The following is a 22853-nucleotide window of genomic DNA, read 5'->3' on the forward strand; positions in this document are numbered from 1 at the left end:
TCATATGCTGAACATATTAATAAAGTATGTGTGTAGAGCTCTTTTTTGCTACTGGTCTTATGTCGCATCAACACACAAATGGTCTCATGGCAATGAAGGGGTAGGATAGACCTAGGACTGGGAAGGAAGTGACAATGGCATTAATTAAGGTACAACCTCAGCATTTGTCTGTGAAAATGGGAAACCATAGAAAACCATCTTCAGGGCTGCCAACAGTGACGTTCAAACACATTATCTTCTGAATGCAAGTTCACAGCAATGTGATCACAAATGCACAGCCAACTTGCTCAGTGATTTGTAGAGCATGAAATTCTGCTTTTTGTTGTAAAATTCTCACTTTCCACACATTTCCACAGTAGGCCAATGAGCTAAATGTTAGGATCCTTTAACACGTTCACTGCCAGCTTAATCAACCTATAAATCACATTAGGAGTTGATATGCATTCTTTTCTTAATTAGTTAGAAGGTAGTTTTAACATTACAAGTGAAGTTTTTACTCATACACATATACACATGAAAAATAATCGGTCTTGAAGAGCGACATCCTATCAGAGGTGCCGGTAGACACACTTGGGCCATCAATGTGCATGTTATTAAATACAGTGTATTTACATTAACTCTTTCCCACAGACTATCTTTCACTCACTGTCTGGCGAAACCTAGAGTAATAATTTGCTTGTCAGGTATAATTGTGGAGTACATTCACTAAATAATTTATTCTGTAAAAACCACTTAAGATATCGGTTTCAAATTTTGTAACAAAGGAAAATACACCATACTTATTCTAAAATGATACAATCAGATCTCCTACTTACATGTAGTTTGGAATGATGCATCAAAAAGAATCCAACATGGTGCGAGTTAATGTTAAATTGCTTTTTCTCAAAGTCAGTCTGAATTGCTCGACCTGATAAGGCTCTTATTTTCTTTGTAATGAAGAGAACACAGGACTTCACCCTGGATCTCCCAATTTATTTCATTTTCAGGATTCGACGGATGAAGATATTTAGATAGCAAATCATACTGCCTCTTGGACATACAAATCTATATGTATAAAATAAGAGTTTTGTCCGTACTTTCCTCAGAATTTAAAAATAATTGTATTTCTGTATCAGTCATGTCCACAGTAACAAGGAAATGCACTTCTTAATTTTCCATCATTTCTGTCTGTATGTATGTACGTACGCGCATCACGAGAAAACGCCAGAAGAGAATTTAATGAAAATCAGTATGTAAAGTCGGGGAATAAGTAGCTACAATCTAGGCCATAAATAATTTTATTCACACTGAGTGAAATGGTGGTTTAGGGGAAGGCCCAAAATTTAATTCTCTAATATTTACATTATTAACGGTCCTATCGATAAATAATACATAACTAAAGTTATATAGTATTAAATTTCCAATCATTTATGTGTTATCCATTTTCTACCGTACTGGTTATGATAACACAGATATTCCATGAATTTGTATTTTTGTTGCTAAGTCCAGGATTCGATGGATGAAGATATTTAGATAGCAAATCATACTGCCTCTCGGATATACAAATCTATATGTATAAAATGTATATGTATAAAATGGGTAAACAGATTTTAATGAAAATCGGTATGCAAAGTCGGGAAATAAGGAACTATAGTCTATAAATAATTATATAATATGCCCTAATATAACAGAGTCCGAAGAAAACTAAATGGGAAGGTCTACAATATAGGAAACTCATAAAATTGATCAACAATAACATTACATTGATCATTGTTTGTTGTGATGTGCTTTGTGTCTTCTGGTGCCACTCTTCTCGGATAGATGGGATTACTGCTGCGTACCGAGTATAACAGTCTGCCTGAATATTGGCGGAAGTAGCCGAGGAGTTAGATCTCTCTTCTTTAGCTTGCTATTCCTTTCCTCTGGTACATAAATTTTCTGATACTACTGGTATGTAACACGCTGACTCATCAGAGCATTCCAGCTATTCAATCCCTATTTTAAGGCACTGATTAGAATGAGCAGTGTGCATATTTAACGGAATAATGACAGAGGAGTGTTCGCGCCTGTTTGCTTCCTGGTCATTCCAGCATTGGAACTTTGGACTTTTAGATTGGCAGCATAGTATTGTTCATTAAAAGTGACAAAATGTGTAGTTTCTCATCTGATTCAGTATTTTATATGATAACATTGCTTTTCATTGCTACATTCCTATTGATGTCATTGTAAAGATCTATACTGACTTCAGTTGTGAAACCACAAAGAGTCTTTCTGAGAATTCCGTAGCAAAGCACGGGTACACCAGCTAGTTATAAACTATTTTTTACTGAATGGGATTAGAAGATAAATTGACATTAGCTGGAATATTATTTAATTATGTAGAGGCCTACAGTCCAAAACAAAATTAACTGGAGGATTAAAACTGATAATTATGTTTTGTACAAGTAGGCCTAATATTTTAAAAAGAGACGGTACCTGAATGAATATTTCCTGTCCTGTGGCGTATTTCGAATTCCCTCAGATTCATCTTCTGTCCCAACTGCTTCCCACACCAATTTTATTATCATACCTACAACTTCAAACTCACTACCATTGCATTCCTCAACAAATTAATTTAATTTGTAACAAATATCCTCTACACTCAACTGGTTATGTGCAGCCATGTTGCTGCAATGTGTTTACATTCAGTAAGCTGTCTGTTCTATGTAAGAAACTTATAAAGGAACACTTTATTTTAGGATTTCGTGCATGCCATTTTTATCTAGAAAGAGTAGGGAATTCACTGTCTCAAAGAAGTTATATGTTTAGCAGACAGATGGCAGAGGAAGTCTGTTTGAAAATAGGGTACGCTTTACTACGCAACTCGCGAGAGACAATGTGTGATTCCAGTACGCTTTACTACGCAACCCACGGGAAAGAGTTAAATTAGGATATGTTAATTCATCATTCATTGAAGTTTCACAGAAATCTGTCCGGTCCAACCCAAACAGTTTCCATGTGACTGCAAATCAAGCCAGCCACCCAAATCTATCTTAAATCTGTGACAGAATTGGGAATTAAAACAGAGTAACTGGACAGAGAGCTCCAATGCAACTGAAGTGGTAATAAAAAAGAATCTCATTTCCATAATTGCAAGTTTACACATTATACTCACCCAGATATCAGTTCTTTCATCTATCATACAATAGCTCTCCACATTAAAAAGTTCTGGAGCTCTATATGGCATAGAACACCTTTCACTAGCCATATCTTGTAACTGTTGGGCCTCAGAACTTCCACAAATCTTCACTCGTGCAACAGCAACTGAACCTGAAAGAATGTCAACGATATAGCGGTACTAAACAAACTAACACACACATTACAGATGCTATGCCTTTTAGCATTCAGTCCATAAGCCTTCAACCCCCTCTATTGGCATCTAGTGTTGTGGTCTCTTCTGCTTTTACATCTTTTACCTTGAAACCATTCAAAACTCAAGTTTCCCTAAGTTTTCCCAGTCCACTATTCAAGCTAATCTATTCCTCTCCATTCTCTTCACATGATCCCACCACTGGCACCAGTCCAAATGTATAAGTTCATCAAACCTATTCATTCTCAACTTGATAGTTACTTCTCTAATGCAAATGTCATCTTAATGTTACCAAACTTCATTTCAATAGCATTTTATGAAGGATCATTCACAGTTCTAAGTTCATACACTGTAGTAAATAAGGATCTTACAAGGCAGATTCAAAAGAAATTAAAAACACTCCTGAAAAACTCATCTTTCATTTTCACTGAACAAGAGAAACAAAAGTTCAACATGAACCCCAGTCTACCGACAGCCCAAGTATTCCCGAAATTGCATTAGACCGATCATTAACTTCCAAAACAGTCCTACTTATAAGATCTCTAAATACATACATAATTTCTTAAAACAACACTACAATTTCCATAGGAAAGCATCCATAAGAAACTCAGTAGATTTCTGTGAGAAACTGAACCATTTAAATTGTCACAGTTTCATGTCATGTGTTCTTACGACATTAAGGACTTGTACTCAAACATTCCGGTTAAAGAAACTATCAAGATTATCAGAGACAATCTTTTGGCCCAAAATCATTTACGCAATCTAGAAATAGAAAATTTCATCAACATTTTAGATTACTTTACATTTAACCGCAAAATTTATCATCAAATGGGCCTTCCGATTGGAGCTCTGGGATTTTAGACGACATTTTTCTAGATTTTTTGGAAAATACTCAAGTTATGGACAAGTGCAGGGCCTAGAGATATGACAGATATACTGATGACATGTTTATCGTCAATGACCAGAAGTAAAACAATAGCCACGATATTCTCCAATATCTTAATTCATTCCATAAAAGCATCAAGTTCACTGTTGAGGACGGGGTAAATAATTCCATAAACTTTTTTGATGTCACTACTATGAGTGACCAAGAGAATTCATTCTATAAAGTATACAGGAAATCGACACATTCACCTGTCACAATTAAATGTAGCTATATGCATCCAGCCGGGCAGAAGAAAGCAGCTTATTATAGTGCAGTATATCGAGCTTTTAAATCACCTCTTTCTAAACATGAACCAAGACCAACTACAATACCTCAGACCTTAACAGACCTATCGAAACATCCCACAATGGTGGCAACTGGAGTGCTAGCATTATGTTTGTTTTGATTTGTACATGTCATGTTACCGAATATTTACGGAAATTTCAATTTTATTAATTGAAAATTATACTTATTTGTAACCTTAAAAAGGCTACAGAGCCTCTTTCAGAGCTGTAAAAAGCTGTTTGTTGTTAAAAAGCATATGCATTTGAACAATTCCAGTTGTGATAAGGTTATTTGTCTTAATGTTCTTCTATGGTCTTCTCAGAAACTTTCTTTATATTTTCACTTACCTGTGCAGTATGTTTATAGTTTAAATCAGATGGGTCGTACATGCTGTGTGCCTGGATGTAAATCCAATTATAGGGGCAGAGCAAAACCTTCAGTGTTCAGATTTCCGAAAGACCTAGTATTAAGGTAAATTGGTTAGGTGCATTCATAGGGAAAACATCGAACCAAGTGATACTAGTGTTGTGTGCATTAATAATTTTGATATGAAATTTATTATTAGGGAGATATAGCCATATTCCTAGTGATCCAGTTCGGGTGCCATGCAAACTTCTCAAGTTACCTAATGATGCCTATCCAAGCATTTTCCCCAATCGGCTAACGCACCTAACAACAAAATTAAATCAGTACTGGAAAGATCCGAAAAATCGTGACTCAGAGTTACGACTGAGATATGAAGGTAATTTTAAACAGGTACAAGAATGATGTAATTGAATAATTTTCTGTGTTTTACAATGAGGTACGTAAACAAAATGCAACCCCATTTCTCACGAGTTGAAATGATGATTACCTTCTTTTTTATATAAATTACAACAGGTTGATGTACCATCAATTCCGATGAGTTTTAAAGTGCTTTACCTGTCCAACAGTATCGTACACAATTTGTGATATGTAATACCACTGCGCCTACTCAACAATTCAAGTGGATTGTGGAGAGATGAAATTTTGTTCAAGAAATGTATTTGTTTGCATTTTTTAAATTGCTATTGGCTTAATGTCGCACCGACACAGATATGTCTTATGGCGATGATGGGACAGGAAAGGGCTAGGACTGGGAGGGAAGCGGCTGTGGCCTTAATTAAGGTACAGCCCCAGCATTTGCCTGGTGTAAAAATGGGAAACCACGGAAAACCATTTTCAGGGCTGCCGACAGTGGGATTCGAACCTACTATCTCCCGAATACTGGACACTTGCCGCACTTACGCGACTGCAGCTATCGAGCTCAGTTTTGCATGTTTTACGAAATGGGCTGTGGTAAATGATGTTACATGTTAACATCTATTTATCTTATTTGCATTCTGGAGTTTCATACGTGAAATATTCAGTGTGTGTGTGTTTCAACCTGACATTGACAAAATAATTCTTCCTTCGTTACTTTCCCACTGAAATTACAATTAGAAGTACGTGATAACATTGCTTTTGGTGCATAATTATTCATATTTTGAGTTAATGAGTTGCATTTCATGACTGACTTGCGATGTTTTCTTCAGGTGACTCAGAATAAACATAGATTATCTTCCCCTTAACCTCTCATGTCGCCCACCGAAGTCCGCCATGTTTTTTTTTCTGGGTTACGGTCTGATGTAATTGTAGTTGTTCTTGGATGAACGTTCCAAACAGTTGAAATATTTATGTAATGTAGCCATATTTAATGGTTATGATGTAAAGTTTATCAATAAAATCATAAGTGAGGTAAAGAGGAAACTTTTTCCAAATTGACCCCGGACACAAGTAAAAAATCGTGATTTATGAGTTTCATGTCCGTATTGACAGACTGACAGTTTTATACCCACGTACCAAATGATAACACACACTCAATTTTACATTTAGTATACCCAATTTGGACACATTCAGATATGTTGTTTCCTCACGGCATCTCCCTTTAGACAAAGTAATGTCAATTATTGCCTAGCATATATGTAAGTGTACAAACTACGTTCAGCTGATAATGACCAGATAGGTCGAAACCGGTACTGTAAGATAATGTTTTTTTTTTTTTTTTACAATAAACAGTATTGATAAGGTGGAAATCCTTTCTTATCTGTACACAAGTAAAACATCCGGCTTTGCTGTTTTCTCGTATAATAATCCCACACTTTTACAAAACAGCAAAAGTGTTAAAAAAAAAAAAAAAAAAAAAAAGGAAAGTACAAGTGGCATTACTCCACCCATATAACAAATGCCAATACATTTTTTAATCACAGTAGTGTTTACCCAAAAAACAGTAGTTATACAGATTCAGGTGTTTACAGACTTAATTGCGCTAGCTGCGAAGCTTCGTACAGTGGACAAATCAGACGAGACTTCGCAACTATAACTATAGATACAGGGAGCACACAAATGCCAGTAAACAAAGAAAATTCTTTGTTATGAGTAACCACATAAAAGAGTCTGGACAAACATATACCACCACAGAACAGATTCTGGAGGAAATAAAAAGAGTAAAGAAAGGGTGCCTCATGAATACAACGGAGAACCTATTTATTTTCCTGGACAAGTTCTGTAATAAGAAACATAATCTGATTGACAACACAGAAAATAGAAATCCTTTATTTGATTCAACATCTCCCTTATTAAACCTACTCGGCATCAATAACAAAATAGGTCCAGAAGGAGGAATTCCCTGCCCAGATGGAACATTTCTCCTCTATCTCCTTCTGCAGTTGTTGTACCCCCTCCCTCTACCATGCATGCAGACCTTGCTGGCACAAATAACACTAGAAGGAAAGCATCTTTGAGCACAGTAGGAAGCTTGGTGTGAGTCCGCCATGAGAGGTGTCAGGTGGTGAGTAAACTCAAGGTTGAGTTGGCCGTGCGGTTGGGGGCACGCAGCTGTGAGCTCGCATCCGGGAGAGAGTGGTTTCGAATCCCACTGTCGGCAGCTCTGAAGATGGTTTTCTGTGGTTTCCCATTTTTTCACCAGGCAAATCCTGGGGCTGTACCTTAATTAAGGTCATGGCAGCTTACTTCCTATTCCTAGTCCTTCCCTGTCCCATAGCTGCCATAGAACCTATCTGTGTAGGTGCGGTGTAACGCAAAAAAATCAAGGTGTTATTAAACACTACAGCCAGGTCACTTTCGTTATCGAACTTCAAACTTTCGTTCTCCTTTCCAGATTAGGACGCAACAATAGGAAGTTGCTTTCCATCTCAAACAAAATCAGTTAATTTCATTTGACAAGAAAATTCTCCCTTTCCATTCACATCAAGTGTTGAATGACACAAGAATTTTCATAGTTGTACACTGTTGTTTTATTTATTTATCAAGAAACTAAGGCGACAATCCGGAGATAAAAATATATTTTTACCTAATGCATGGATTTTCATGAAACTTTGTGCGAATGTCACCTACATAAAAGTAGAGATATCACGAACATTTCTTTCATATACAATTAATAGTTTTTCCAAAATAAATTTTTGTTCTTGAAATTTTTAATTCCATTTTTTTCATAAAATTTTATTAACATGTTAATGTAAATTCGTAATTAGGTAGATAATACTTCTTTTAAAAGCACTACGTATTAATTTTTCTGTACATAATTTATATAAGGAGATATATCGCACTAAAGTTTGTGTAATTTTTACGTTCTATAATTTTGGACTTAAAAAAATCCCTACTACTTGAAAAAATTCTGCAATCAAAAATTCCATAAGCAGGTTTGTTAATATAGCTTTAATACATATACCATACAAATTTTGTTACATTTGGCAGAATTTTGTGGGAGAAAAATGGGATATAAATGTAAAATTACAATTGGCAAACAGAGCAATATCACGGTGTAAATTTTTTGAATTCCGCAGAATAACTTCGTGACAAGAAAAAAAGAAACTCAGTCCTTTCAATTTCAGTCATTAAAAAAATTTCACCAAAATGACCAAAATATCTATTTTTATCACTGGAGTGTCGCCTTAAGATCTCCTTGCCTTGGGATTATTTTCCAAGTGGCTTTTTACACAACGCATCTATCACATGAAAGAGATGTCAAATAGTGACAATGAAGAACAAAACCAAAGACTCTTTAGATATTTAGACCTTTCAACTTCTCAAGGACAAATTATTTTTAATATGAGTGGTTAATTGTGTTTTACTTATGTAACAAGTGTTTTTTGTGCAGATTTTAATTGTAAATCAGGATCATAGCTGAAGATGTTTTCTATGAAAAACAAAACATGTACCGACTAATGTTTAAATAAATTAATGTTATTTTAAACTAACAAAATCTTAAGATTTTAAAGGTGGAAAGGTGGAACTTCTCAAACTTACAAGTTGGAATTTGTTATAAATAACTAAGTCCCAATGAATTATTTACGTTAATGTCACTTCAAGTTAAATGACCGTACAGAGTCAAGTATTATTGTAATGCAGAATAAGCTAAGTCTACTCCACATGAAAACTGTGTTTGAGTGCTCACTTATGATATATCGTGAAAAGATAGAGTACTATTCCGATGAAAATCACTGTCTCATAACACAAGAATTTTTTTTCTAAGTGTTCATTTGTACTATATTGAAAACCTACAACGTGTTTTCCAGTCACTGACCGGGTCAGGGATGGAATGAATGAAGCAGATATAGGCTATTAGTACGATGGGGTCGCCACTCCCAAAGTGATTTATTAATGACTGATAGATGCTATGAAATGAGAATGGAGAGTGTTGCTGGAACGAAAGATGACAGGGAAAACCGGAGTACCCGGAGATAAACCTGTCCTGCCTCCGCTTTGTCCAGCACAAATCTCACATGGAACGACCGGGATTTGAACCACGGTATCCAGCGGTGAGAGGCCGACGCGCTGCCGTCTGAGCCACGGAGGCTCTTGTACTATATTATAAAAAGTTAAAGTACTATTTACAATGAAGAAAATAAGTCTTTAGTACTGTTTCACATAGAAAATAATTATGTCTTAAGACATGAAGAGTTTAATGTAGAACTTTGTATCAGGTCCAACAGCTGACCAGCATGGTGCAGCTGTGGATCGTAGATGGGATAATGTGTGCGTCTGGAGCCAGCTTATATAGTCAGCAAGATACATCATGCTAATTGCATCAGTTTTTTAATACCTTAATAATAATAATAATAATAATAATAATGTTATTGCATTTACATCCCGCTAACTACTTTTGACTTTTTTTTTTGGACATGTCGAGGTATTGGAATTTAGTCTCACAAAAGTTTGTACAGTATGTGCCAGTTAACCTATCAACACGAGGCTGATGTATTTGAGCACCTTAAAATACCACCGGACTGAGCCAGGATCGAACCTGCTAACTTGGGTTCAGAAGAACAGCACCTCAGCAGTCTGAGTTACTCAGCCTGGCCTTAATACCTTAATAACTTCTATAATTATGTTCTTATTGTCATCAAACTTGGAGGTCTTACAGACTTTATACAGGTGTACATGTTGCTGTAGTCTTGAATTTCAATTATTAGTGGATGTATAAAATAGGATAGAATATCTGTTGATACTAGGTGACGTGTTACAACTGTTGCCGGAAGCGGCGAGGCTTACATCATAAGCTTCACGTCGACCCGAGTAGAGTTGACGTGTAGTCACACGCTGAAATATTTCATAACTTTATAACTGCTGTACTGGCATTTGGGGTATGTATGTATGTATGTATGTATGTATGTATGTATGTATGTATGTACAAGTTTGCCAGCCCTGCAGTCCAGGGGTAGTTAGGCTGCCTCCAACCTGGAGGCCCCAAGGTTTGATTCCCAGCCAGGTCAGGAATTTCTATCTGGATCTGAGGGCTGGTTCGAGGCCCACTCAGCCTACATGAGAACTGAGGAGGTATGTGACAGTGAGATAGTGGCCCCAGAACAGGAAGCCAACAGCTGAGAGTATCCAGTGTGCTGCCCACACATAATATTGTTATCTGTAGGCCTTTGGACTGAGCAGCAGTTGCTTGATTGTCCAAGGCCTATCAGGACTATAGCACCATGGGGATGAATGCTTCCTACTTGGTAACATCTTTGATGGTTAGAGTGTAGGTTTCAAGGTTGTATGTAATAATGGGTTTGAACATTTATCGCATTAAATGATGCATGTAAACTAAGACCAATAAAGGTGAAAGCTTTGTTTGACCCTGTCAAAAATTTATCAATTACTTCTTGCTGACTACAATAACCTTCCACTGATACCATACTCCCTTAGTATCATCAACATCTATATCCCGGGTACCAGTCAGAAGTTTCTCGAGATCTAGAATGCCAATTTTTCATGTAGCATTTCCCCATCCCTTGGAACAAACTGAAAACTAGGTCCCAATGATTTGTTGAAATTATAAATGGTCTAGGAATGTCCATTTTTTAATATTCCTGTCGTTCATTCTAAAATATTCCTATTTGAGACAAGGTTATTAACCCTTTTAGTACCAGTCGCTTATAGGTAGTGTATGCGAAGAATACCAGGCTTATTTTTAAGAAATTGCAATGTTTCAGTAAAATAATTATAACTTTCTTATTATTGAAGATATGCCTCCGACATTTTAACTTATCATAGAAAAGGAGGTTCTTTACATGTTTTTAAATTCACAAGCTATGTTATATTAACGCTATAACATATAAAAAAATATTAGTTTAACAATTATCGAAATGAAAATTGAAAAGTCGAAATTGAGATAGAGAAACACAAATCAAAATTAAAATTACGCACTGAAAAATATTATTGTCTGCAGATGCATGCTCTTGGTTCACTATCTGCAAAATTTCAATAACCTAGGCACTTAAGTTTCTAATTTAAAAAATATTTTATGACCGGGTGTTTTGAGATACAGCAGGGAGGGCTCGAACCGGGTGTCATTTCCAACTGAAACTTCACTGAACATTGTATTATGCATATAGGCATTGTTGTCATTACTGCCTGCATCATGGCCTACAGTGTCTTCATTTCCGTCACTTTCCGAATCAGCATCTCTGTCACTTTCACTATAATGACAATATCACGATGTTTATTGTACTGTGGAATGTCATTGCTACACTCATTTCCTGTCTCTGAAATAACATCACCAACATCATTATTACATGACCCTCATATAGCTACATCTTCATCAGACTCCTTATAGTCATCGGTACAGACTCTTAATATATTCAGCTAAATCGTCATCATTCTCGAACACATTGCGCGCTGCAGAGGCAGCCATTTTTCTACTCACAAACCTTTATGGTGTACAGAATATAGGTCGCTTTGATAAAATCATATCTCCGTAAATAAAGCGATTGGCGCGATAGTTGTGGTAGATTTAGAAACTACAGGTTCCGAAGAGTCTAGATCACCTGCAATGTGCTGCTATATGTAGGGAAACTAAGAACTACAAGCAAATACAAAACTGCCCTCGTAAGGAGCACTATTGCGTTCCCAGCAATTTTCGCTCGCTCGCCGAGGAACGCTTTTGCGCTCTCTGGTATTCTAAAGGTTAATCAAGTTATATCTTTAAGGTTGTAAGGTATTTGGGGAAGTCCGTTCAAAAACTCGTCCTATCCATCACAAGTGACATTTCAGGAAAAGCCGAAAATGTGAAAGTTTTTAAAGATATGTCTCGCTTATTTAACTGTATTACCATGCATTCAGAGTGTCGACTTATTGAGGAATTATAAATATAATTAGTAGAATGTCAATAAATTAAATTTGTATTTTGGATAAGATGAGTTTTGGACAATCCAGTGAGAAAATAAAATATTTTACCTTGCACAACTTATTTATAAAAAACAAGAAAAAATTGTGAATATAATTTTATAATAAAATATACTGGTACAATAATAGTTTTCTCCTATCAGTATAATGATATTCACTAATAAATTAAACTCTCCAATGGATTTATCACAATTACATCCCATCATGACATTCAGTACTTGGAGAAAACCCTTCCCTTATAGGCAACACTGCACTCACAATAGAATCAAATTCAATAAACATAACTTTGTTGTTTTTAATCACATTAATAATGCATTACACACTAAAACCTGCTCTCTCCTCTTGAGAACCTTCACAAAGTACTTCTGTTTCTTCAACAAGATTGTTTATGTCTGTGTTAGGAAGGATGAAAGTTGCAAAGTAACAAAGGCTCAACCTTCAAGCTCATTGATTTTGCTAATACTGTAACCCTTTGGAACAATAATGTTATTGGTTTTATGTCTCACTAACTACTTTTATGGTTTTCAAGAGACGGAAGGTGCTGGAATTGTGTCCTACAGGAGTTCTTTTATGTGTTGGTAAATCTAACAACAGGAGGCTGATGTATTTGAGCACCTTCAAATACCACCCAATTGAGCTGGGATCAAACCTGCCAAATTGAGTTCAGAAGGCCAGCACTCTACCACCTGAGCTACTCAGCTGTGTATTTAGCATTCTGATGAGAAACCTGAGATGTAGAAGAAAAAATTTAAATCATGAATTAATGAAGACAAAAAATACTTCAAGTAAACACAATTAAATTGTCCCCAGCAGAAACGTATTAATGAGGTTCCACTGTATTTTAAAGGTGGAAACTCTCAACTAAAATATTAGGAGGCAACATTCATAGCCCACCTCTGTATTTTCTCCTTAGTCTTTCTCCAGGAATCCGAACCACCCTTGTTTTTCTCCTTTTACCTTCCACAACAGGAGTAATATTCTCAGTCATCCTAATACACTGTATACAGAGCACAAAATAAGTATGAAATACTAACACAGTTAAAGACCAACCGACATAAAACCACAGGTAAATTGCAGCACAAAATCAAGTGCTGAAATTGTCCTTTCCTATTGGTTGACTGTATAAGGCGAGTTTTGGAATGACAAGCACCATGGATAGGGCAAGTTATGGTGACAGATTTATATGGCAAAATGCAATTTTTGACACCTACTTTTGTTTCAGAATTATCACAAGGCTAATCAAGAAGGTGTACCTGTAACTTTCTTTTAACTTGATAAGAAGAGTTTTCAAACAGACTGCCTTATTTGTACTTGAATTTTTTCTCTTTGCAAATATAGAAATAATTTAATGTTTGAAAATAATTTGTCACCATTTTCAATTTTCCACTCTCTGTTCATACTTTTACCATATCTGTACCATCCATGGAAACTTCTCGACGCTCAATATGCTTAGTCATAGTTATGTATGCACACTCTGGGAAATGATTTGACTAACATCAGATATTCACTTAATTCTTGATGACATTTCATGGTGGTATAGTTCCTACTTAAATTACAAAGGTTATTTGTATAAAATCTCATACAACTTGCTGGCATTTACCAAATAAGTAACGATTACAAGTAACAAAATTTATAACTGCTACAAATCTATCACATCATCGGTAAATCAAGCAAATTAGAGGGGGAAGAGGAAGAAGGAAAAGAAGACCTCCCTCAGCTGACAGCACGAGTATCGTGGAAAGCAGCAGAAGCAGGACTGACAACATTTATTTGTTTCGCAGAGCGGTGTTCATACTAGTCAGCTCACAACGAAATACAGTTGCATTGTATTCAAAGTGAATCTTCAAACATTTGAGAGGTGCATGCAGACAGGTGGGTATCAGAGATATGTACAAGAGTTTCAAACATTCACTTTCTGCATCACAACCTGGAGTTGATCTTCCTGAGTTAAAAAAATAAAAATAAATAAAAGCCGTTCAACCCTATTTCCTTATTAAGATTTTGTAGCAATGTTATGTTGACTGTTCTACAGACTACTTTACACCATTTCATCACTTAATTTGTGTATATTGTAATACTTAGAATTATTATTTAATAAATTATCAATGGGTCAGTTGCAATTAATTTAAACAGTTACATACTGTACCAGTAAAAGAGCCCGACTTTAAGATTTATTTTCAATGCAAGCATGGAATAGTTCTCAGGGCTAAACTGGATGAATAACAGCTAGGGCTTGGTACAGGAGGCAGGGTCCTATCTACAAGAAAAATTTGAATCTGATTTGATAAGAGTTTATTCATGTAATGCATGTTAAATTGCACATCACCTCATGGTAGATAGGGGTTGTCTTCCACATTGTCCTTTAAATGGCCCGGGTCTCCAGCTCACCAGGCCGCACCGGCCGGAACACGTTCCAGAAGATGCCCAAGTACTCCGTCAAGATGCGGACGGACCATCCAGGTTGGTTGCACAGAATACGCCTCAAGTTCCCGATGCTCGTGATGACCTCCGCTGGTTCCTGACGATGTTGAGGGTAGTCACATTACCCAAGTACAATGAGGTTGGTAGAATCCATGCAAACTCCAAAAATGTGCTCTTCGTCACTCGCAGAATAAATCAAAGTTCATGAAAACCTTGAGTAATGAGTTTTCTCACCACTAGTAAAAATCACGAGACAATGTCCATAAAGACTTTCAAGAATCCACACTTTAACACTCATGGAAGTGACAAGTCCGTGGTCATGAAGACTTCCAATAATGTTGTAGTTCATCAATGAAAAAAAATTACAAGTCTTTAAATAATCACTGGCAAAGATCACAAGTCTAGGTTCACAGAAACTTCGAATAAATTTAGAGTTAATCACTCGTGAATATTACAAGTCTTTGAATAATCACTGGCGAAAAGTTAAAGTCCAACACTGGTAAATATGACAAGTCTTATTGGCGAAAAATTAGAGTTCAACACTCGTAAATACTTAGAAAAATTCAGAGTTCCTCAACACTCGTAAATATTGCAAGTCCCATTTATAAAGACTTGGAAAAATTCAGAGTTCCTCAACACTCATAAATATTGCAAGTCCCATTTATAAAGACTTAGAAAAATTCAGAGTTCCTCAGTGAGACTACAACCACACGAAGATAGCTTCCAACGATACTGGCAGTGAGTAGGGCCACGTTGACTACTCAACTGTCACTGACCGACTGAGATATCAGGCTATATTGAACCCTCCTTATATTTGGTTTGGGGACATTACGTCACATATGCCGTGAAGCTGGTTATCTCCTGAATCCCTCGACGGATTTTCTTGAAATTCAAGCATTGCGACGTTTATGTAATTCCCTTTAAGATGACATGTTGATCAAGTCGCTACCCCAATTATTATAGGAGTTTTAAATTTTTTCTCCATCGAATGTTCCGGAAGGTGTGATGCTTGAATCTGGAACATACGAGTTCAGGCTAGCTGCACGTGGCATGACAGGCGGGTGATCTAACTGGCCCCTGCGGCTACGTCACGCATATAGCTGTTCTCAGCTTGCTCGCTCGTCTTGCTGAATGTAAACAAACCAGGCTTGCACGGAGTAATACGCGTGGTGATAAAATACGATCAACTCTCAAAATAATATGCATGTACAGGTCATAACCGGTACAATACTGAAATACATTTTATCTATTGAAATACTATTGACAAGCCCAAAAGGTTCTATAATTTACCTATATTGATTAATTGGTACCTTTTATGTGGTCATGTATAATAATTCATTTTTGAGCTAGTCTATAGAAAATCTCAGTTAATCTGTAAAATAAATTATCTTGCAATTGTCCGGTTAGCATGGTTTGAAAGTTGTGCTCTTAAGGCTACCATCGAATAAAATTTATTTACTTGAAATATGCTTGTATGCTGCTGCAATCTATTGGCTACATTATCAACAACTTAGTTTCTTGGTATATGTACACGCATCAGTGTACAGTAATAAATATGTTTAACTTCATCACACGGATGTAAATACTCTGTTCTGCTGTGCATCATGGCTTGATGTGCAACTGTGGTATGCACCCTGAAGACATTCTTTCATTCTGGAAGAGAATTATTCAAAAACAGATTTTGACAGTGATGGAAGTGATGTGTGGGATGTTGGAAGTAATTTTGAGAACTAAAAGCGACGACAAAGTGTCATGGGATAGAGAGAGAGAAGTTGCTGTGAAGTCTATAAGTGCATTTCACTGGGTCCGACCGTGAGTTTGTGCTTGGAATCAAACCTAAATATGTCAAATATATATTTGAGTTCAGAAACCCTAGAACTAAAGTATTTTGAATCCTTTGCAAAAGAGCAAATAAACAATTTTGCAGATGAAACTAAAAGATTTTATAAACAGACAGTTGATAAGCCGAAAATCCAGCACTGGGGGCACATGGGCTCAACTGAAAATCCAGTAGTGAAAAGGGTAAAATTGTTAAAAGACATTAACAAAAGCATAATGTCTGGAATACTGCCAAGTTTTGTTGAAAATAACCTAAAACCTTACCAGTTCATCTTGTGATGCACAACTGTCTCAAAAGTTAATTTCCAGGAGAGAACTTGAAGGTAGATTTTTTGTTGTTAAGGGGCCAAACATAGAGGTCATTGGCCAGGGATAGAATTTTTGTCCCTCATACCATGCAATTAAGAAAAGTTAACATAACCAAAAGGAAACTAAATAATTATGCTATTTTTGTCCTACCAACTTCAATGAAATACTAAGATGCTCAAGGGCGGCAACTTTATCCCTCAGGAGTTTTTTTTGAAATGTTATTTGTTCGGGGCATTGACCCATGTGGATCTTTTGTTCCTACTGGCACCATATTGTATGAACCTGCGTGTTATTCGAATGGCGGTAGTGTGGAATGTTGTGTGTGAGGAAAAAACATTAAGGACGTCACAAACACCCAGTCCCCAGGCCAAGGACATCAATCATTACAGTTAAAAAACCCTGACCTGGCCGGGAATCGAACCCGGGGCCGCCGGGGGACAAGCGGACGTGTTGCTCCCTACACCGTGGGGCCGGACTCCTCAGGAGTTAATTTACATGCCAGTAAATCTACTAATATGAGATTGGTATATTTGTTCATTTTCAACCACCACAGAACTGAGCCAGAATCAAACCTGCCAATCTGGGCTCCAAAGCTAGCGTTCTACAGTCTAAGCCAGACAGCCCAGCAAAAAGGAAATTATCTCCTAAAAAATTCTTATACTTGAACCAAGAGGGTCCACTTCCCATAACCACACACACTCAATGTTCTATTATTACACAATACAACTGAAAAAAAATATGTACTCCTTTTTTTTTTTCCAGATTCAAGCCAATACTACAGGATTTTTCCACGTACATTGCATCTTAGTTTATAACTTAAAGAATTAGTAACAGATAATACTTAGTACTTACCTAGATCCATGATAATCGGCATATTATCATTACTTAACAAAATATTGGCAGTCTTCAAGTCTCTGTGAGCTAACGGTTCTGGAGTTGCCTCGTGGAATGCCCGAACACCTTCACATATTCGTATGAACATATGTAAGATGTCGATTGGTAACATATGATTATTAGTGCTGCTTCTCAATGCTAGTTCATGAGCCAGAGTACCCCTCTGAAATGATAGAATACATGCAAACAGACAACTAACATGTTTCCAAGGCAACCCAATGAACATAACATAGCATGAGCAAGGAATGCTCTCTAATAAATATCCTAAAAATGGAATTTTCCCATGAGAAAGAATTCCAAAATTATACTAAAATTGAAAGTAAATATGGTTGGTGGCACAAACAGATGGGAAAAATGCCAAGATGGTATTCAGAATGAAGAGGAATGAAATCGATGAAGGTTAACATATGAATGGGCCTCAGTGGTGTGGTCATGTGAGACTAATGGAGGAGGACAGATTACCTAGGAGAATAACAAACTTGGCCATGGAAGGTAAGAAAAGCAGGAGACCTAGGAAACAATGTTTCGAGTTAGTTCTTGATGATATTAAGGTAAGAGGTACAGAAGTAGAAGGCTCCACAGCGCTAACTGCAAACGGAATGTTACGGAGGAACTTAGTTCAGAGGCTAGCAGACTGAATGCTGAAAGGCAGAACAGTCTATATTGAGGGTATGTGTATGCAAAAGTATAAAATAATTCAAACAGTTAAATTAATTTAAAATAGTACCTATCTCTACAGCTTCTGAACATGAAATATAATGGACAGAAGACGATGAGTGAGCTCTTACATTTCTACTCATAATGCAACTGAGCTTAACATTGTGGTGGCACTATCATCAAGAACACCAGAGCCATTTTACTAATGTGGTGTCTGTCTGAACATTAGTTCTCGTGTTGTGATTTTGAGATGGTTGATAGTATACACAATGCGGAAATGACATCCTTCATTTCTAAACATTTTGTCTGCCTGCCTGTCTGTCATTCAGTTTGGACTGAATAAATGCAAAAACTGCTAATCCACTTTTCATTAAAACTGCGAATATCAAAGATTCATCCAGAATTTCCCTGCACTTGGTTTTATCTCAAACCATTTTGTAGGAGCTTAAAAATTGCATTATTTTTTTCACCCATTTCTACTCATCCTTCTGGGACAAAATTCCAGCAACTCAGTGTCTCCTAAAACCATAAAATAGTTTGTGGGACGTAAAACCAGTTTTTTTTCCTGGGGGCTTTACGTCGCACCGACACAGATAGGTCTTACGGCGACAATAGGATAGGAAAGGCCTAGGAGTTGGAAGGAAGCGGCCGTGGCCTTAATTAAGGTACAGCCCCAGCATTTGCCTGGTGTGAAAACGGGAAACCACGGAAAACCATCTTCAGGGCTGCCGATAGTGGGATTCGAACCCATGATCTCCCGAATGCAAGCTCATAATTCGCCCAGTCGTAAAACCAGTAACATTACTATTATTTTTATAATCATCCTCTGACGAGCTTGTTTCTGCTTTCCCGCTTCAGTGGGAGAGCGAGCTTCAACATTCACTGATGGGCCATCTTGATGGATCTGGCAGATATGAGCTTGCTGGGGTGGGGGGTGGAAAGAAATGGATGGAGAAGAAATGGGACCAATGAGGAGAAAGTCTATCTATGTGAAGATGGCAGTGTATGGAGTTGTGCAGATTGTCCTGGTCTTTTTGTGTTTCCATGTGTGTCCTTGTCTCCTTTTCTAATGCTCCATCTTTGCTTGCTGACCAGTCATTGTCTTTACACTATAATGTATTCCTATCTTTCTACATGAACGCCTTAGTGCCACAGAAGCTTAAGCATCATTTCAGGTGGTTTTTAGTGTCTGTTAGGCACGTAAATGAGCGAATGACGTGGGTAGATTTGGCAGTTGGAGGAATTAGGACGAGAATTGTGGCAGTGTATTCACCATGTGAGGGTGCAGATTAGGATGAAGTTGACAAGTTTTATGAAGCAATGAGTGACATGGTAGGGTGCAAATGGGCGATTTCAATGCAAGAGTTGGAAATAGAATTGAAGGATACGAAAGGTTGATTGGTAAATGTGGGGAAGATATGGAAGCTAATAGGAATGGGAAGCATTTGCTGGACCTTCAGTACTAGTATGGGTTTAGCAGTTATGAATACATTCTTCAAGCATAAGGCTATTCACCACTACACATGGGAGGGTAGGGGTACCAGACCCATAACAGACTATATCACGACGACTTCAAATTCAGGAAATCTGTTAGGAATGTACGGGATTTCTGGGGATTTGTTGATGATACAGACCACTATCTCATCTGTAGTGAACTAAGTATCTGTAGGCCTAGGATAGAAGAAGTGAAATCTGTCTGCAAACGAATAAGGGTAGAAAATCTCCAGGATGGCAAAATTAAACAGAAGTACATCGATATGATTGGTGTAAAGGTCCGAACAGTGGACAGTAAGCAGGTTCAGGATATAGAAAGAGAATGGGTGGCATACAGGGATGCTGTAGTGGAAACAGCATGGGAATGCCTAGGAACAACTGTTTGTAAAGATGGGAAAAAGCTAACATCTTGGTGGAACAACGAAGTAAGAGCAGCTTGTGAACATAAAAAGAAGGCTTATCAGAAATGGCTCCAAACAAAGGCTGGTGCAGACAGGGAACTGAATGTAGATGAAGGAAACACAGCAAAACAATTAGTAGTTGAATCCAAAAAGAAGTCATGGGAAGATTTTGGTAATAACCTGGAAAGGCTAGGTCAAGCAGCAGGGAAACCTTTCTGGCCAGTAATAAAGAATCTTAGGAAGGGAGGGAAAAAGGAAATAAACAGTGTTTTGGATAACTCGGGTAAACTCGTAACAGATCACAGGGAATCACTGGACAGGTGGAGGAAGTATTTTGAAAATCAACGTAAAAGGAGATCTTCAGGGTGGTGTCGCGAACAACCAAGCTCATGGTGTGGAGGAAAATGACGTTGGTGAAATTACACTTGAGGAAGTGGAAAGAACGGTAAACAAACTCCATTGTCATAAAACAGCAGGAATAGATGAAATTAGACCTGAAAAGGTGAAGTGTAGTGGGAAGGCAGAGATGAAATGGCTTAATAGAGTACCGGTAGTAAGATTAGCATGGAGTGTTGGTAAGGTACTTTCAGATTGGACAAAAAGCACTAATTGCACCTATCTATAAGCAAGGGAACAGGAAGGATTGCAACAACTATCGAGGTATCTCATTGATTAGCATACCAGGCGAAGTATTCACTGGCATCTTGGAAGGGAGGGTGCGATCAGTGGTTGAGAGAAGTTGGATGAAAACCAGTGTGATTTCAGACCACAGAGGGGCTGTCAGGATCAGATTTTCAGTGTGCACCAGGTAAATGAAAAATGCTATGAGAGGAATAGACAGTTGTGTTTATGTTTCGTAGATCTAGAGAAAGCGTATGACAGGGTACCAAGGGAAAAGATGTTCACCATACTGGGGGAATATGGGATTAAGTACAGATTATTGAAATCAATCAAAGGCATTTATGTTGACAATTGGGCTGCAGTGAGAACTGAGGTAGAATGAATTCTTGGTTCAGGGTACTAACAGGGGTTAGACAAGGCTGCAATTTTTCACGTTTGTTGTTTGTAGTTTATACGGATCATCTGCTGAAAGGTATAAAGTGGCAGGGAGGGATTCAGTTAGGTGGAAATGTAGTAAGCAGTCTGGCCTATGCTGACGACTTGGTCTTAATGACAGATTGTGCCGAATGCCTGCAGTCTAATATCTTGGAACTTGAAGATAGGTGCAATGAGTATGGTATGAAAATTAGCCTTTCAAAGACAAAATTGATGTCAGTAGGTAAGAAATTCAACAGATTTGAATGTCAGATTGGTGATACAAAGCTGGAACAGGTAGATAATTTCAAGTATTCAGGATGTGTGTTCTCCCAGGATGGTTATATAGTAAATGAGATTGAATCAAGGAGCAGTAAAGCTAATGCAGTTAGCTCACAGTTGCGATCAACAGAATTCTGCAAGAAGGAAGTCAGCTCCCGGACAAAACTATCTTTATATCGGTCTGTCTTCAGACCAACTTTGCTTTACGGGAGCGAAAGCTGGGTGGACTCAGGATATCTTATTCTTAAGTTAGAAGTAACAGACATGAAAGTAGCGAGAATGATTGCTGGTACAAACAGGTGGGAACAATGGCAGGAGGATACTTGGAATGAGGAGATAAAGGCTCATTTAGGAATGAACTCGATGGATAAAGCTGTATGTATAAACCGGTTTTGGTTGTGGGGTTATGTGTGGCGAATGGAGGAAGATAGGTTACCTAGGAGAATAATGGACTCTGTTATGGAGGCCAAGAGAAGGGGAGAGACAGACCAAGACGACGATGGTTAGACTCAGTTTCTAACGATTTAAAGATGAGAGGTATAGAACTAAATCAGGCCACAGTACTAGTTGTAAATAGAGGATTATGGCAATGTTTAGTAAATTCACAGAGGTTTGTAGACTGAACGCAGAAAGGCATAACAGTCTATAATGATGAATGTATGTGTTTTATAATCAAATGGGCCGAGGTATATCACAAGCTATCTGTGCTTCAAATGCCCATGCCCTATGCCATCCAGTTAAGTGCTGCCACTGTCAAAATTATAAGGAACTATAGAGCCTGTCCTGTCATGCAATATCATGGCTGACATGGTGAATGTTGTTCTGGAGGAACCTTTTGTTCCTCACCAGTATCGTGATCCTAACTTTAACAGCTCAGGTAAGACAGGTGTATTCAGTAGCCCCAGCAAATCCTAAAAGACTAAGCGAGTTGGCCGTGCATATAGGGGTGTGAAGCTGTGAGCTTGCATTCGGGAGACAGCAGGTTCGAACCCCACTGTCGACAGCCCTGAAGATGGTTTTCTGTGGTTTCCCATTTTCACACCAGGCAAATTCTGGGGCTGTACCTTAATTAAGGCTACGGCTACTTCTTTCTCACTTCTATTCCTTTCCTTTCCTATCGTCGCCATAGGACCTATCTGTGTCAGTGTGATGTAAAGCAACTTGTAAAACAAAATCTTGAAGTACAGTATAATCAGTGTTAGAAGTTCAATGACATAAGCATGTGTGACAATAATAGTTAAGGTGGGCAACATCATGGCTTATCTATTTCATACTACAGATCCAG

At 37.6% G+C, this 22853-nt stretch overlaps 1 protein-coding gene across 3 annotated transcripts in view; it reads right to left on the bottom strand.

The window, feature by feature from the left end:
• LOC136864309 (serine/threonine-protein kinase 16) overlaps positions 1-22853 on the bottom strand; it is a 113759-nt gene that overhangs the window by 18289 nt on the left and 72617 nt on the right. For all 3 annotated transcript variants that reach the window (XM_067141120.2, XM_067141119.2, XM_067141121.2), the window contains 2 exons: positions 17658-17862; positions 3134-3288 (listed from right to left, as the gene is read on the bottom strand). In XM_067141120.2, the coding sequence (XP_066997221.2) occupies positions 3134-3288; positions 17658-17862 (360 nt within the window). The remainder of the gene's footprint in view (positions 1-3133; positions 3289-17657; positions 17863-22853) is intronic.

Source organism: Anabrus simplex, chromosome 2, assembly GCF_040414725.1.
Source record: "Anabrus simplex isolate iqAnaSimp1 chromosome 2, ASM4041472v1, whole genome shotgun sequence".
NCBI classification, from domain to species: Eukaryota; Metazoa; Arthropoda; class Insecta; order Orthoptera; family Tettigoniidae; genus Anabrus; species Anabrus simplex.